An 18,469-nucleotide genomic window follows, 5' to 3' on the forward strand; every position below is an offset into this window, starting at 1 on the left:
TATTTTCAATTATTTATTGATATTTGATATTAATCACTTTTAAATTCATGTATGTGTAATGTGTATATTGAGTATTAAGTCTATTGAGTATTGATTCATTTTTAGTAACTTTATGACTTAAATTAATTGATTCTTACATTTCTACATCTTTTTACTCATTAAAGTAATGTAAACTATAAAAAATATGCTTTTTTTTGTAAACAGCGCACTAAAATTAATATAAAAATCATAATGCCTATTAAAAAGCATTTGTAGGTTGAATGAAAGCCTTCAAAATTCATTAAAAATCATGTATTAATGGATTTCATGCTTATTTTTTAATTTTCGCATGGTTGTGCATGCGTGAAAAAAATTCACGACCGTTACGCCCGCTTCCCGTTACGTAACACCCGCGTCTCCCGCGACCCACGACCGTTTCGCGACGTTACCCGCGACCGCGATTTCGAACCATGAGTAGAAGGCTTAACGCTAGAATTGAAAAATGAGGAAAAAGCCTAAAAACTTGAGATTTATTTTTGAAATGGTTAGTGTAGTTAAGCATGCATTAAGAAAGATGGAAAATGGAAAAGTTGTATGACTAGATGGCATCCCAAGTGAAGTTTGGAAATGCTTAGTGAATAATAGAATTATTTGGTTAACTAATTTATTTAACATGATTATAAGAACTAAGAAAATGCCTGATGAGTGGAATAAAAACACTTCATACCTATATATTAAATTTTAAAATATTAGAGATAATTAAAATTTTAATAACTATCATGCAATTAAAGTTATGAATCATTCAATGAAACATCGGGAAGGGGTAATTGAACAAAGACTGAGGTTAGAAACAAGGTTTTTAGAAAATTAATTTGGTTTTGTGCATGGGAGATCAACTATAGAAGCTATATATCTATTAAGAAGATTAATGGAAAAGTTAAGGGAAAAGTAGAGGGACTTGCACATGGTTTTTATTAATTTAGAGAAAGCCTATGATAGTGTACTTGTTGAAATCTATGGTGGGGTCTAGAAAAAGGGAGTATGTAGTAGGTATATCGACGTCAGTAAGGAAACGTACTATCGATAATGAGTAGTTTTAGGACCCCAGGTGGGGAGTCTAATGAGGTTCCAATCACAATGGGTGTACTTCAAGGGTCAATTTTACGCCCTTATCTTTTAGCAGTAGTGATGAATGAACTTACTTGGAGTATCCAAAACAAGGTTCCATGTTGTATGTTGTTTAGCTGATGATGTTATCTTAATCGATGAAACTAGATGGAATAGAATGCATCTTAGAATTACATAGAGAAGCTTTAAAATCTAGATGCTTTAAGATAAGAAGAAATAAGATAGAATATTGAAGTGTGTTTCAATTATCATGGGAGGAATATGGGAGAGAAGATTAGACATGGTCAAGAAATTAATAGCAATAGTAAATTTCAATATCTTGGATCTGTTATGCATGCTAGAGGAGAAACCGAAGAAGATGTAATACATTGAGTTAAAAGTAGGTTGGGTAAAATGGAGCAATGTTTAGGGTGTGTGGTTTGATTGTAGAGAACCTTTAATATAATAGTTATGCTATACAAATCAGAATGTTGGCAACCAAGAAACAATTTATCCAATTGGTAAAAGTTGCTGAAATGAGAATGTTAAGGTGGAAAAGTGGTATAATTTTAAAATATGAATTAAAAAATGAACACATTCATGATAACTTAGTTTAGGTGAAGATAAGGGAGAGGTGGCGGAGATGGTTTGGGAAAATAGTGCACCAGTGAGGAGGAGTGAGTTAGTTACCCTTTTGGAAGTAGAAGAGGTAGGGATAGGCCTAAATAACTTGATGTGAGATGGTAAGGATTTAATAGCATTCAAATTGTCAAAGGAAATCGCCCAATATCATGTAAATTGGTGGAAAAGGATTCATGTAACTGACCCTGCCTAGTGGGACTTAAAAGCTTGGTTCTGCTTCAATTGCTTTGAACCTTTTGTTTGTGCAAGGAAATATGTCCTCTTTGATAGTAGGGATGCTGTGCACAGGGAGGTTGTGTAGTTGTGTGCAGGCTCTTCCACGAAGAGGAGAAAAGAGCAGAGTGCACGAGGGTTGGGAATTTTGTATGTAATTTGGGTTTTCTAGGAGGCAAATGTGTCAAAATGGGTTAAAACTTTGGTGCTGACCAAATCATCAAAGGGGTGAATCAGAGCCCAATCAAACAACACCAGTTATGAAGAGCCTATCCTCGATTTAAAGGCTGTTAAGTGGAAACAGTTTCCCCTAAATTCACTTTTTAATAAGTATCATTAGAACTAATTATTTTAATAACCAAAGTCTAGTGACTGCCTTATTTTTAGAGGCAACCCTAGCCATCCAAATTACTTTTTCCAATCTCAATATTAAAAAAAGAAGTTTTGGGGGGTTTCAACAATGGAAACAAAAAAGATCTTGAAGGAAAGATACCAGAATTCTCCCTTTGCAAAGTTCAAGTATCAATACTTAGGATGAGGAACAAAAGAATGAAGAAAAACTTTCAAACTAACAAGCTTATCTGCTTGATTCTCATTGAGATTCAAAAAATGAAAATCCTATGATAGAAATTCCTCTCCAAAGGTTAAAAGTTTGATTTTGAAGGACCACATTCTAAATATGTCAGTTTCAGTTTAAACTGCCATCCTATCATTTTAATTCTTATTTTTAGTTTATTCTAAATCCAATGTGCTTTCTTTGGTATTTTATTAATATTTTACAGTTGATGGGTTGGTTCTGCTTCTTTCCCCTGATGAATGTGTCGTGCAGTCTCTTCTTGGAGAGCTGTGGAGACTGGTGTATAGCAGTGTGTGGCTAATGCCTGAGGCTCTGGTACTCAAGGCAGTGCAAGGGATTTCTGGATGAAAATTCCTCACTGCATTTTGTGGAATTTGTGGTGTGAAAGAAACAGAAAAAAGGAGCATTTGGAGGACAAGGATTACCTGTGCAGAAACTAAAAACTACAGTCTCTCTCACTTTGTGTTTTTTGATCTCAGGAAATTTTACTTTTGAATTCACTGATTGCTTGGTATTTTTTGATCTCTTATTCTGCACTGTTTGTTTTTGGGTTGAGCGCCCCCTTGTTGCTCCTCCAATACAAATATATACAGTCATCCTTACTTATCCAAAAAAAATTTCTGGCAGTCTTGATCAAGCCCAAAATTGAAATGAACCCAACCGTCATAACCAAGGCAAGTTGTTCTAGTGTCTATTGTTGGAATATTTGCTCCCGTTCCGATTGAGCATTTCATTGAAAATTTTAAGATAATGGTTTCTTGTTGTATTGGTAACATATACTTTGTGGATTTCTTCCTAAATTATTGAACGAAAATAACATCATTGTCATTGTTCATCCCTTATCTCATGCTATTTCTTAGGATCCGATGAATCAACTTATTTGTTGTATAAAATTTAGATTTCTAATTTGGCAACTGAAACAAAATATTTATAAATTTTTGAAAATTGAAAATTAATACAATGCGGAATGTATTGTAATTTTCTTTTGTTCTAATAAAGTTTCTTCTTTTTCTAAAAAAGAATTTAGAACATAGAATGTATGATAGTCAAAAATTTGTGTATGCAATTGTGTGGTGAACATAGAATGTACAATAGTAAAAAATTTGTGTATGCAATTGTGTGGTTCTCATCCCTTTATAACACTTATTATACAACTAATTCATTTGTTAGATCTGTTTGGGTTTCTGGTGAAAGAAGAATCTATAAGAACTCTATTTAAAATAGTGGATAGAAAATAGCCGAAGAAAAGACAATTGGAAATTTGACAGTTTAAACAAAACTTTATGATTTTCTGAAGGAGAGGGCAATGCTTTTAACTGTATTAGCACACATAGTTGCTTTTTATTGTCATAAAATTTTTCCTTGAAACTCCTGGTTGAGACAAATGCATATCAAATAACAGGTCCTACCATAAGTGATCTCAAAGAAAAGACTCAACAAATCATGTTTCAGACTTTCAGCAAAGCTCATTCCCAGAATTTTTTTTCATTAAATGTTTTATCACCATCGTCATCCAGTTGGGATGGTTGTTGTTGTCCCCCCCCCCCCCCAAAGAGAAGAACCTCTGCCATGCCTTGGTTTCTTATTTTTACTATAAACTGGAGTGCATTACAATGATGACTTTGTGAAGTTGAAAATGGTTGGCTAATAGTTATTTGTTATAGTTATGATGAGAAGGTCTTGTTATTCTTTCTTATTTTATCATTGGATAATTGATATTGGACGGCGGGCCTTGGATCAATGGTAAGGTTGCTCCTTTGTGACTAGTTGGTCATGGGTTCGAGTCCAAGGAAACAACCTCTCTACAAAAAAGTAGGGCAAAGGCTGTGTACACTGTGGCGACCCTTCCCTTACCCTTGCAAAGCGGGGAGCCTTATGGCCTGGGGATGCCCTTTTATTGGACAATTGATATTGCCTTATGTCTTTGGGCATATGACAAGAGCAATATCAACAATTGACATTTTTGTTGTTCTTTTATGTTCATTTGATTTCAGGAGGAATGACAGAAGAGAAGAAAGTTCAAAGGCGAAAAGACCTTGCCGTGTGGTTGAAGGAAAGTATATTGAGACTAGGTCCTACATTCATTAAAATTGGTCAGCAATTCTCCACAAGGGTGGACATTCTTCCTCAAGAATTTGTTGATCAGTTATCCGAACTTCAGGTCAGAATGATTATTATATTGTATTGTTCATGTGTTTTTTATACCATTGTATGCTTGTGATGGGGACTGCCTGTGGAAATTTCTATGCGATCATATTCATCTTGAATATTTAGAAATTAGTGATTTGTTTTGTTTGGCAAATCTGGATATCTTAGAAATTTTACTTAATATGGGGTTGTGATGTAGGACACAAGAAGCAAGATCTTGGGAAGAGTCATGTTGGAGAATAATTAAGAAGACTTGGGTTAAGGGATTGTAGGGTTTAATTAGTAGTTTATTATGTATATAGTTTAATTAGTATAATATTATGTGTATTTTGGGGGGTTGTTTGTAATATTTGTGTAAAGTAGGGGTATGTTTGTAATTCATGTAGTTTTAGGGGTGTGTGTGTAATTTTATGTGTTTAGGCTTTCTTATAAATAGTATGTGAAGGCCATGTCGTAAGTTAGTCGTTGATGAATTTGAATTGTTGATTGAACGTGAGTTTTCCCCTGGTATCTCCTCTCTCCTCCCTTTCCCTCCCTTTCTCTCTTCTTTTTCTTCTAATCTCTCTCATGGCAGAGCCTTCATGCTGCCCCTGCATCAGATTGTTTTTGGATATTTTAGTTATTTTGGGTCTTGTTAGATTACCATTTATCTGAAAGACTGAAAGCTTAAGCTATTAGGTTGTGAGCCAACAATGCATATCAAGCTTTAATACTCCTCTGCACATGCAGCCCGATAGCACGTGGAGAGATAAACAAATGATGGATAACACCCATTGCTGGGAATACAATAATTTTTAAACACTAGACAATATATGTGGGCTACAAGTCTACTTAGGTTGGAGCAAAAGACTTCCTGGTAACCTGTTCTAATACTGTATTAGACCACTTTACATAGAAGCTTAAGCTCTCAGGTTATGGCCAACAATGTATTTTAAGCTTTAACAGGTTTCATTTTGGTGTTTAATTACTTTGGGGTTATTTTTTTATATACATACATATTTATATATATATATATACATATATACATGTTTTATTACATTGGGGTTATTTTGTAATTTTTGATTGTTTTACTTGCTTTCACGCACTTGCTTTTGCTCAATTGCTTTTGCACAGTCCCTTCTAGTTTTATGCCATTTGGTTTGATGGATTTGATCATAAATAGGCATGGATGCGACCTCTACAAATTGGTGCAGATAGAAAGAAAGCCCTTTAATTTGCAATTGGAAAAGGTTGTTGTAGGGGTTTTATTCGTTTGGAGGAGAAAACTTAGAATTGCAGCTGATGGATTGGAATTTTTCTATTGGCTGCTAGATGGGTATGCAAGTGTTTCCTTCGCTTGTATTGAAGAGAAAGTGTTACTCATTATAGGAAGTTTGGCTAGGTAAAATCTTGGGAAGCAATTAAAGCAAATCAGAAAAGGCAATTTTATGGAGTTGGGTCTATGGCCCAATGGTGAGGGCAATGTTACCTAAAACATGGAACATTCTGGTTTGTGGAATGGGAATGGGATTGTGGGGCGGTGCATGCTCCAAAATGTGGAACATTAGGGGCACACTAGATATATTGGTGAAAAAAGTTCAATGACATTTATATATTATGGAGAGAAGGTTGAGGTATTCCTAAATCTTGAAGAGATTTTCTGTTGAGAAATATATTAATAATAACAGAAAATAGAATTAAAATGTGATGATTCCCCACTTTTAACTAAAAGGGCATCTCCAGGCCACAAGGCTCCTCGCGTTGTGAGGGTAGATGGAGGGTTGTGACAATGTACGCCGCAGTATCCCTGCTTTTATGCAGAGAGGCTGTTTCTTTGGACTCGAACCTGTCACCAATGGTTACAAAGGAGCAACCTTTCGATTGATCCAAGGCCCGCTCTTGATTCCCCACTTTTAAATGATAATAAAAAATGTTTTCTGAAATATATTTGAATTAAAAAACATTGGATTTTCAGAGTGAAAATGTACCATGTTTTGGAATGTTCATTTCAATACGTGGTTTGCTAGGATGTTAGCATTTTCTGGTAACTATGGGTGAGCATTATGCAATCTTCATTGCTATAGGTCAGGAAGGGAGGGTTGGGGGAGGTTTTTGCAAGAATTGCAGGCGATTGTGGGTTTGGAGAAGATGAGTAACATTGTAGCTCAATCTTTAGGGAATCATGTTTAGAGACTGCGCAGGATGGATGGTGATGTGGAAATTGTAGAGGTTCCCGTTGGGCGCTGGAGTGGCAGCAGCTGGTGGTCCAATAGTTCTCAGTGGAACTAGGTTTGGAAGGGGACGTCATGAAGGCACTGGAGAGTGGAGTGGGCTTTGAGTGGGCTGGACTTTCATAGCATCACAATTCATATGGCCCAATTATTGGGAAATAAGCCAGGGGCTTTTAAGGGAGATCTGGGCCATTTGCAATTTGTTGTGCTCTTAAGGGAGCTTTTAAGGGTATTTGAGATCTCTTATGCACAAGAGATTTTGACGGGACAGAATGGGATTGTTTCCTACTCACAGGACCATGTTCCAAGGGCCCAATGTACAAGTGAAGTTGCTGTACAGTTATGTATGCCCAGAAGTTATTTCAGCGGATTAGGAGTGGTGAGGCTTGTGACAAGGTGAGCTTTGAAAAGGAGGGGAATAGCAGGTCTGGTTTTGGAGAGATTATGGGGTAGAGTCAGTGGATCCCGTCATCCATAGACTAACCCAATAATATAGTGACAACTTATACAATTGAACACATTAGCAAACCATATAATTAGTTAATTTTCCTTAATAAAATTATTAAGAAGTACCCCCTGAATCCAATCCTATAGTTGAGAAATCTTGTGTATTGGTGATTCTCTAAGTTCTATTGTTGCTTTTATACAGGATCAAGTTCCTCCTTTCCCATCTGAAACTTCTGTATCCATAGTTGAAGAAGAGCTTGGGGCTCCTGTGGGTGATATATTTGAGCGGTTTGATTATGAGCCAATTGCTGCAGCCAGTCTAGGTAATTTTTATTTTGTTTCAAATGCTATGCGACAAAGAAATATGTGAACTTAGTAACTGTGTGGTTTATAGTAGCAATATCTAGAAAGTGAGAATAAGAGTCCTATCTTTTAACTGTGCAGGTCAGGTACATCGTGCAAAATTGGGAGGACAGGAAGTAGTTGTTAAAGTACAAAGACCTGGTCTTAAGTCTCTTTTTGATATTGACCTAAAAAATTTGAGGGTCAGTTACTTTATGTTCATTTTGGTGCCTAATTCCATTTTATTTTGTATGATCTTATTGATATCATTCTTTGTCCTTCTGTTTTGGGTGACTGGGTCTGTGCAATCATTTGCAACATATGCTTAAAAGAGTCTTCCTTGACTTGCTATAATTTTTTATGCTTTAATTATTGAAACATGTTTTGGTATCACTGATGGAAAACATTTTTAAAAGGTCTTTCTCAATAGTTGTGTAAAGGCTTTGGCAGTCTTCATTGGCACCAATGCTTCGGTCATTTGGTTTTTCCAGGTAATAGCAGAATATCTTCAGAAGGTTGATCCAAAATCAGATGGTGCAAAGAGGGATTGGGTTGCTATCTACGATGAGTGTGCAAATGTCTTATATCAGGTTATTGTTTCCCTTGGATATTGCATTCTAATTTCTAGCGGCATGAGATTAATCCATTAAGCAACTAAATTTGATTGCTTTTAAGCTGTCAATGTTGTGTCGTTCTATAATGCCCCTTCTCACTCATTTTTGTGATTACTGATTAACGTTTGGGCCTTTATTTAGCTTTCATTTTGTGGAAAATTCATTATTTATGAGAAGCTAGTTGTAGCACTGATTTTTTTTTTTTTGCTTGGCAGTCGTAGCGCTGATTGAGGTTAGAAAAAATAGGCTATTTTAGTAATTGCGTGGTGTGAGTGGGCGTATTTTTCTTCCATGTTTTTTTATTATTAATACATAAGAGGCAGACCTGGAGCTGTCCTTAAGGCTCCAGGAAACTGCTGCCAGTTTTATTTTCCTCTTTCTCTTATTCTCTTCTCTTCCCCATCTCTAACTTTAGAACGTGGTATCAGAATTCGGAGCACGGATCTCCTCTAAATCTGATTTATCAGAGTCGCTTTTGGACACTGTTTCTCGTTTTGGATACTCTTGTTTTTTCTTTTTATTACTTATCTTTTTCAGATTGGTTCTCAAATCTGATTGTTTGCTTGGTTTGAGCATCATTTTTGGGCACTGTTTGTCTCTGTTAGGTTGTGCAACATCCTTCTCTTGATGCTGTGTGTTTTTTTGGTAGTTTGCTGATGTGAAATCATTTGCTTACTGGTTGTGGTATACTGCTGCTGCTCTAATGTTCCATTGGCTGGTGGAGGGCTGTTTTGATGCCACACATGTTTGTGATTGATCCCTTGCAATCTTGCATGATTTTATGGTTGGTTCAATTCTTTGATGATTCTATGTCCTGTTCTTGCCTGACCTTGTTTCTAGTTGCTGCCAGCCATAATGCCAGTATGCTGCTAGGTTTTTTATTATGCCTGCGGTGCTTTGTGTTAGTCTGCCACAATGTGGTCCTATGTGGTCAAGGGATTCCTCTGAGAATTTATAACTTCAGTTCATTGGTCATAGCTGCCTCTTGAAGTTCTGGACTTCTTAAGGTTTGAAGTTCTATTATTTGCTGCCTCATTTGGGATTGTTATGTGTTAATTCTGATACTAGTTTGTGTTGGTTGTAGTGTATTGGGGGTGGTTATGATGGCTTGTAAAAATACTAGAGAGAGTATTGGCTGATATCGTTAACATACAATCACAACTATCAAATTGGTTGGGTCCTTGAACTACTTGTTGTGGTCTTAGGTAGTGTGTGTGTGTGTGTATAAATGCAAAAGGGAAGTCCAATGAGTTGCTGCGTTCTCCTTTGTCTCTAAACTCCTAGGATTATGAAGATTGGATGCAAGAGAATGACATATTGCATATATGATGTGGAATGGCATGAACCCACAAATTTATGTGAATGCCATGTTTCATGGTACAACCCAGGCTATATGGAATGATCTTTGTGAAAGCTTTTGACAAGATAAAAATCAAACTGGTGTTCTTGACTTGTATGAGAATTTTTTAAAGTATAACAAAGAAGGTAGGTCCATGGTGAGTACCAAGCACTCTAAAGGGTATGTGGGACTAGTTACTTCCGACGTTGAGATGATTAAGAAGCAATGAGTAGAATTTTTGGCTACCAAGTTTTTGTTTGTTTTGAGTCATGGGCTTCGAGCCATTTGTGATCAGATTCTTGCTGGTGAATCCATTCCACCTATGAATGAAGGATTCTTCCGAATCTAAATTATCCATGAATGGAGCAAATGCTAGAATCCAACGGATCACCAAATATGGCTCTTGGTCTTCTTCTCAAGCTTCTTCTTGTGATAGTTCAACCATGGTTAGCCCTAGGAGGACAAGGATGAGGTTTGAATGGTGCTCACAGCACCAAGGACGAGGAGTTTTGTTGTGGCAATTCTCACATTTGCACACATTGTGGCAGGATAATTACATTGATGATTGTTGTTGGGATCTCCATGGGAAACCTGCTTGGGCCAACATTTCTTTTGTTGTGGTGATTCTAATGTTGACTATTCAAGTGCACTTGCCACTCTGAGGGTTGAGTACATCATTTGTTGTGTCTTAAGAGGAATATAACAATCTTGTCTACACAGTTCAACAACTCCAAAGTCCCAAACTTTGTCTTCTACATCTATTGGTACCTTGACTCATTCAAGTACAGTGGGGCCCTCTTCATCCTCCTCACCAAGGGTTATTGATCCTAGTGCCTCCTTCCATATAATGTAGTCCTAATTTAATTCAATCCTTGACGCCCACTGCTTTACACTTGAGGTTACTCTTGCTGCGATTACATTAGTTTTTTCTTTCCATCTTTTCCCTTTCCTTTGTGTTATACATGCCTAAATTTTCCTTGAACCTGTTAACATTTAGTTAATTGAACTAAATCTCATACCTATTTTGTGACCTTCTTTCCTTCTCATTGTGTTATTCACGATGGACCCCCACCACCACTAGATTAAAACTTAAATCACAAAAATTGAAAAATTTTCATCACATATGCATGATTTAATTCTAATAGTTGGGCAACACCTAAAATGTAAAACGATTTGAATTCATACACAAAATTGAAGGGATTGAAATTTGGAATAACCTAGGATTAGGGGATTGGGGATCCATGGCTATTTTGAGGTTGAGCTGACTCAGCTGCGTGGGGCGTAGGAGCCCCTTGCAGCCTTGGGGCTCCTCTGCAAAGAGGGTTAAGGGCCTCTTTTCTCCACTCTCTTTCTTTTCTTTCCTCCTCTTTCTCTCGGGTTCGGGTGGGTCGTGTCCACCTTTTCTTTCTCTCTTCTTGTTTTCTTTCTCTTATTATTTTTAATTTCACTCTCTCCTTTCTCTCCTTTATTCTTTCTTTCCTTGTCTTCCTTGTTCTTCTATATGCTCTTCCCCCGCCCCCATTTTCCTTGTGTGTTGTGTGTATTTATAGGCAAAATTAGGGATGGAAGCTTTAAAAGACTCAAAATCCCCAAAGCATCCTTGGGGGCAAGGGAAATTACGTCCTTGCCCCTCAGAGTGCTCGGGAGCACTCTTTTTTGTAAGCCCAAAATGGGCCCATTTAACCTTGATGAAAGCCTATATTACCCCCAATGAGGCCTTGAGGACCCTTGGGGACAAACATCTCAAATGCCCACCAATCAACAAAAATAACCCCCTAGGTCAAAAAAGGGCGTCGATAACTAGTTATTAATATCTTGTGTCCTTTGTGGATGATTTTTTCTGTATGTGGGAAAATCGTGTATAATTAGTTAGCTATTTTAGGATATTCTTCTAATAACATATTGTATCCTTAGAATTAGGCCTATACAGCTAAGTTTCCTATTCTGTTAGGGTGTCCCATGAATCATGGGATTTGATTTATTAATTTACTTTTTAGGAATGCTAGGATTGTTGTATATATTCACATGTAATGTTCAGATCAATACATAATTCTTTTCAATTTTCGACATGGTATCAGAGCCAAATTAGGCTCCTTAGGGTTTCAATTTTTTTTTTTTCAGTCTTCACCGTTGATATTTCTAGCCTTCATTGTTGGTTTCTTCCCGTCTTTGCAGACCTCTATTCTACTCTATTTTTTGAGCTCGTGCACCTCTGTTTTGCCAAATAGGGTTTGTTTCGTCATAGCCTTAAAACTTCTGTTTGCCTTCATTGCCAATTTTTCTCTTCTCTGGGTTTCACTTTTGCCTAGTCGTCATCATCATTTCTTCTTCTAGCTGACATCATCATTGATTAGCTGATTGTTCAAGCCTTCAAGATGTCAGAAATCGTGGAGACTACTACTACAGCCCAATCAGAAGAGGTAATCCGACCCCAACAAGCAGTAGAATTGCAGAATATTCATGCCTCCTATGGGTTAGATGGAAAGAACTACCTTAAGTGGTCTCAACTCATTCGTACAGTGTTGAAAGGCAAGGGAAAGATTAGCCATCTCACGGGTACAGGTCCTAAACCAGGGGATCCTAAGTTTGAAGCATGGGATGAAGAAGACTCTTTGATCATGGCGTGGTTGTGGAATTCCATGTTTCCATAAATAAGTGACACATGCATGTTTTTGGCTACTGCAAAGGACATCTGGGATGCGATTCAGCAAACCTATTCCAAAGCTAATGATGCGGCACAAGTGTATGAGGTCAAGGTAAAATCTATGGCTGCAAAACAAGGGAATAAAACAGTAACTGAATATGCAAATCACCTGAAATCCTTGTGGCAGGAATTGGATCACTACCGGGTGATAAAAACAAAATGCTCCAATGATGCAGCGGTTCTAAAGGCCTTTATTGAACAAGATAGGGTGTATGATTTTCTGGTTGGACTTAATCCATAATTTGATCAAGTGAGGATACAGATTCTTGGGAAGCCGGAGGTTCCAAGCTTTAACAAAGTAGTGGCTATAATCCGAAGTGAAGAAAGTAGAAGAGGGTTGATGCTTAAACCACAAATCACTGATAGTTCGGCTATGGTGGCTAGTGGTAACAATAAATCAGCCACAAACACGAAGAGAGGAGCAACACTTGAAGGAGAGAAAGGTGGCTAGCCGAAAACCCAAATCATGACGGATTATGGTGCACTTACTGCAAGAAGTCTTGTCACACCCGTGAAAAATGCTGGAAACTTCATGGAAAGCCTCCAAGCCTAGAATGGGGCCAAAAAGGAGGACAACCACGGAACAATGGACAAGTCTACATTGCTGCAGGACCACAAGGTGAATCGACACCGCATGAGCTGAGTAGTTTCAACCAAGAAGAGATTGAGAGGCTGAAATCACTTATCAACAGTCTTGGAAAACCTGAAGGATCTCCAGGTACTTGTTCTTTGGCATATTCAGGTGAGCTTCCATCTTCTATTGGATTAAATGTCTAAGATAAAACCTTTACCAACTCCTTGGTCATGGACTCAGGAGCAACTGATCATATGACCCATTTATCCTATATTTTTTCAACCCATACTCCATGCCCAAGTAGTAGGAAAATAGCCACAGCAGATGGATCCTTGACCACTGTAGCTGGTTTTGGGGATGTGAAAATAAGACCATCAGTAACTTTGAAAAATGTCCTTCATGTTCCTAAATTGTCCACAAATCTGGTCTCTATACATAAACTCACTCAAGATTTATGTTGTAATGTGATTTTTGATAGTAGTAATTGTATATTTCAAGACAAGGATTCGGGGAAGATGATTGGACGTGCTAGGGAAAGGAATAGCCTCTACTATCTTGAAACACCAAGTCAGTTGCACAAGACCAAGGACATATTATCTTCTTCCTTTATGTCAGAGTTTGTCTTATCCAATAAATAAAAAATTTTACTTCATCATTGTTGACTTGGACATCCATCGTTTAGGGTTATTAAAGTTATGTTTCCTTCCTTGTTTAAGGATTTAGATGTTGAAACTTTTAGTGTGAGGCATGTGAACTTGCTAAACACAAGCGTGTACCTTTTCTAATTAGTTACAAAAGAAGCTCAATTCCTTTCTATCTTATTCACAGTGATATTTGGGGTCCATCTACTGTTTCTAATGTTTTTGGGGCAAGATGGTTTGTTTCTTTCATTGATGATTGCACTCATGTTACCTGGATTTTCCTGCTTAAACATAAGTCTGATGTTAGTATTGTGTTCCCAAATTTCTATTCCATGATCAAAAACCAATTTGGGGTCAATATCAAAAGGTTTAGGTCAAATAATGCCAGGGACTATTTCAATCAAATTCTTATCCCATATTTTTCAGACAGAAGGAATAGTACATGAGTCATTTTGTGTCAATACCCCACAGCAAAATGGGGTAGCAGAGAGGAAAAATGGCCATCTCCTTGAAAAAACCAGAGCTTTGTTGTTTCCAAAAAATGTGTCTAAGGTTTTTTGGGGGGAAGCAGTTCTGACAGCCACTCATTTAATAAATCGTTTGCCATCAAGAGTCTTGGGTTTCAAGAGTCCTATGGACATACTTTCCACATTCTACCTAGACCTAACCACTACAAACAACGTTGTTCCTAGGATTTTTGGGTGTGCGTCATTTGTCCATGTTCATAGTCACAACAGGGGGAAATTAGATTCGAGGGCTCTAAAATGTGTCTTTGTGGGCTATTCTTCGACTCAAAAAGGATATAAGTGTTACCACCCTCCGTCAAAGAAATTCTATGTTTTGGTGGTTGTTACATTCAATGAACAAGAGTCCTATTTCACTAATCCTTATCTTCAGGTGGAGAATTCAACTAGGGAAGATAAGGAAGATTTTTTGCTTGATTTGCCATCAATTCCTATGTCTAAAACCTGGAACCTTATACTTGTACCTCCTTGTTCATCTTGTTCCAACCATGTACCTGAGAGTTCTTCTGAACCTGTTCCTGAAACACCAAATGAACCTAAAGAAAAGACTGATTCTGCTCCTAGAAATACCATATTTAGCAAGGTGTTCACAAGAAGGAAGATGGTTGTTCTTGAACCAATGCAGGTCCAAGAGTCCAACTCAGATCGTTTGAATGCGGTAACAATTGTTAACCATCCATTGCAAGATGAAATTGAATCTCATGTTGATAATGATGACCAGGACCTTCCAATTGCCATTAGGAAAGGAAGTCGAAAATGCACAAAACAACCATTGTACCCTATTGCACTTTTTTTGTCGTTTAAGAATTTTGCACCATCCCATAGAGCCTTTCTTGTAAGCCTAAATACCATCACCATTCCTACCACATTATTTGAGGCTTTGTCCAATGGAAAATGGAGACAAGCTATGAATGTGGAGATGGAGGCGTTGGAAAAGAACAAGACTTGGTAGTTGGTGAAGTTACCGGCAGGAAAGAAACCGGTGGGCTGTAAGTGGGTATATACGGTGAAGTAGGGCTGATGGGTCGATTGAGAGATACAAGGCGCGGTTGGTAGCTAAGGGGTATACTCAAACATATGGGATTGATTATTTAGAGACCTTTGCTCCTGTTGCAAAGAACACGGTTAGAGTATTATTATCACTAGCAGCTAATTATGGTTGGGAGTTGCTACAATTTGATGTCAAGAATGCTTTCTTACATGGGGAACTAGAGGAAGAGATTTATATGCAGGTTCCACCGGGATATGGGAAGAATTTGGTTGCTCACACTGTGTGTAAATTGAAAAAGGCACTGTATGGCCTTAAGCAATCACCACGAGCATGGTTTGGGAGATTTGCAAGAGTTATGTTGGCTATGGGATACAAACAAAGTCAAGGGGATCACACATTGTTCATTAAATACTCTCCTTCAGGGGGAGTTACAACCCTTCTAGTGTATGTTGATGACATAATAGTGACAGGAGATGATGCTAAGGAGAAGCATGTCTTGAGTCAATATTTGGCTAAAAAGTTTGAGATTAAAGCGTTAGGGAGATTGAAGTATTTTCTCGGGATTGAGGTTGCTCACTCTAGGCAGGGAATTTTTATCTCTCAACAGAAGTATGTCATAGATCTTCTTAAGGAAACTGGCAAGACAACATGCAAACCAGCAAGTACTCTCATGGATTCTAATCTTAAACTTGGAAAAGCTGAGGAGGATGTCGTGGTAGACAGAGAAATGTATCAATGCCTAGTAGGAAGACTCATTTATTTGTCTCACACACGACCAGTTATAGCATATGCAGTGAGTGTGATTAGTCAGTTTATGCATAGCCCGAAGGAAGTTCATTTACAAGTAGCCCATATAGTACTACAGTATCTCAAGGGAACACAAGGGAAAGGTATCATGTTCAGAAGAAATGGAGGATTGGTACTTGAGGCGTACATTGATGCTGATTATGCTAGATCAATTGTTGATAGAAAATCAACCTCAGGATATTGCACCTTTCTCGGTGGGAATCTTGTGACATGGAGAAGTAAAAAACAAAGTGTGGTAGCTCGGTCGAGTGCAGAGGCTGAATTACGGGCAATGGCTCAAGGTGTGTGTGAACTACTTTGACTGAAGATCATCCTTGAAGATTTGAAGATTAAGTGGGATGGCCCTATGAGACTTTATTGTGACAACAAATCTGCAATTAGCATAGCTCATAACCCAGTACAACATGACCGAACGAAGCACATTGAAGTTGACAGACTTTATCAAAGAAAAGTTGGAGAGTGGATTGATTTGTACACCTTCCGTGTCTACACATGGTCAACTTGCTGATGTCCTTACCAAAGGGTTGAGTAGCTTTGTTTTCCAAACTATAGTTTCCAAGCTAGGAATGGAGAATACCTATTCACCAGCTGAAGGGGGAGTGTGGGAAAACCGCGATAATTAGTTAGCTATTTTAGGATATTCTTTTAATAAGAGATTGTATCCTTAGAATTAAGCCTATACAGCTAAGTTTCCTATTCTGTTAGGGTGTCCCATAAATCATGGGATTTGATTTATTAATTTACTTTTTAGGAATGCTAGGATTGTTGTATATATTCACATGTAATGTTCAGATCAATACATAACTCTTTTCAATTTTCAACTCTGTATATGTTTTGTTAAAATACAAATGTGAATTTCTTGATGTATTTACTAAATTCTACCAAGAAATAAAAAATAGCTTGAGTTATTATTCAAAATTTTCTATTAGATGGTGCAGTTGAATTTGTTCAACATGAGCTTCACTCTTTTTGCTTAGCCAAAGGTGTTAGTCATCAAACTTCATGTGCATACACTTTTGAGCACAATCAAGTAGTTGAATGGAAAAATAGACATTTACTTGACATAGCATACTCTCCACTCTTTCATATGTGTATCCCTAAAACTTCTTGGACTAATGCTTTCTTAAAACATGTTTTTTGTTCTAGGGACCAATTTCCTTATGTTTCATGTCGTGCCTCGTGTCGTCGAGTTAACATGTTTGTATTTTAGATACTAGTCAAAACAAGTTTTTTTTTTTTTCCCCTGTGCTCTTAAACATGTTTTGGTTGGGTACTCACAACTCATAAGGGATATGTCTTTGTTATGATCCCAAACTTGTACGAAATATTTTTAGTTCGTATGTTACCCTTTTTAGGGTATGCCATATTTCTTTAGCGTCCAATCCTCCTTGGATGAATCTATTTTGAGTCCATCACTAACTTCTAGTCCCCCCTCATACATTAATCCTCATGTTCCTACGCTTTTCCCTTTTGAGAAAACTTCACCTCTTCTAAATCTATTTACTGACTAGGGAACTTGAGAGTGCCACATACATCACTACCACCATGCTAACACATATTTTGCCTTTCATTGTTTCGAATTCGGTAATGGGAGATCCATCTTAATGTGACTTGGATTTGAAAATTGTTCACAAAAAGGGTACCCAAAAATGTATTCAACAATCCTTAGTTGCTTATTCTATTGGTTATAATGTTTTAGTTCTTCACCTTTTCTGTTGTCTATTTCCTTTGTTCCTATCTGTTAACATGTGCGGATTGGAATCTAGTGCCTCAACGGGGATGGCTGTCCAAAAATGCCTTATTTGACCTTTTATATTGCACTTTATAGGTTTACAAAGTTGCCACTAATATTTTTTTGCCTATGTGTGGTTAAGTACACCTAATTACTATCAATTAATTGGTCTATAGGTAATCTTAGGGTCCAAGGAACCAATAGTCTATAATATACGTTCGAGAGCTGTGTTTGGGTGTTTAGTAATGTGAGGGGAAGGTGCAACACCTCCTACACACCCATTCTTTCAAATGGTACCAGGATAAATTTGTGGTGTTCAAACATTGATCAAGATAGTCTTTGATTCTTTAGTGAATTAGGTTACCTTTTCCTTTTAAGTATTGTTTCACCTTACCACCATTGGGTACCTCGTTAGAATTGTAAGGCTTTCCTCACCTCAAGAACCATACGAAGAACAACAAGAAGTCACTTTGGTGATCCATTGTCAGATTCTTTAATTATGGTTTATGAATTTAATCAAGATGATTCCATTCCAATTTTGTAAATGAATTATGAAACATGCTCCATTACGATCAATCTCAGAGCATACTAAGTGTATAGTTGCGTCTTTTCCTGAACATACATACAAATACATTCATGCTTCATGTAGTACGGTATGGTCTCAATGTTAAAAGAGGAGTGTTTAGTAGACTTATTTACCATGGCTTTAAATATTGTTCCACCTTAAAACCATCGGGTACCCCGTTAGAGTTGTAAGACTTCCCTCACCTCAAGAACCACACGAAGGACAGTAACATGCCACTTCAGGGATTCATCATCGGATTCACTAATTAAAGTTTGGTCCTTTTATTTATTAAATTGTCTTCAAACCAAATATG

The 18,469-nt window shown here is 37.4% G+C and overlaps 1 protein-coding gene across 1 annotated transcript in view; it reads left to right on the plus strand.

Annotated features, from left to right (window-relative positions):
• LOC131160603 (protein ACTIVITY OF BC1 COMPLEX KINASE 8, chloroplastic) overlaps positions 1–18,469 on the plus strand; it is a 71,640-nt gene that overhangs the window by 12,753 nt on the left and 40,418 nt on the right. The window contains exons 3-6 of the mRNA XM_058116437.1: positions 4,513–4,679; positions 7,526–7,646; positions 7,768–7,868; positions 8,157–8,255. Of these exons, the coding sequence (XP_057972420.1) occupies positions 4,513–4,679; positions 7,526–7,646; positions 7,768–7,868; positions 8,157–8,255 (488 nt within the window). The remainder of the gene's footprint in view (positions 1–4,512; positions 4,680–7,525; positions 7,647–7,767; positions 7,869–8,156; positions 8,256–18,469) is intronic.

The sequence above is a fragment of the Malania oleifera genome, chromosome 7 (assembly GCF_029873635.1).
Source record: "Malania oleifera isolate guangnan ecotype guangnan chromosome 7, ASM2987363v1, whole genome shotgun sequence".
Taxonomy (NCBI): domain Eukaryota; kingdom Viridiplantae; phylum Streptophyta; class Magnoliopsida; order Santalales; family Ximeniaceae; genus Malania; species Malania oleifera.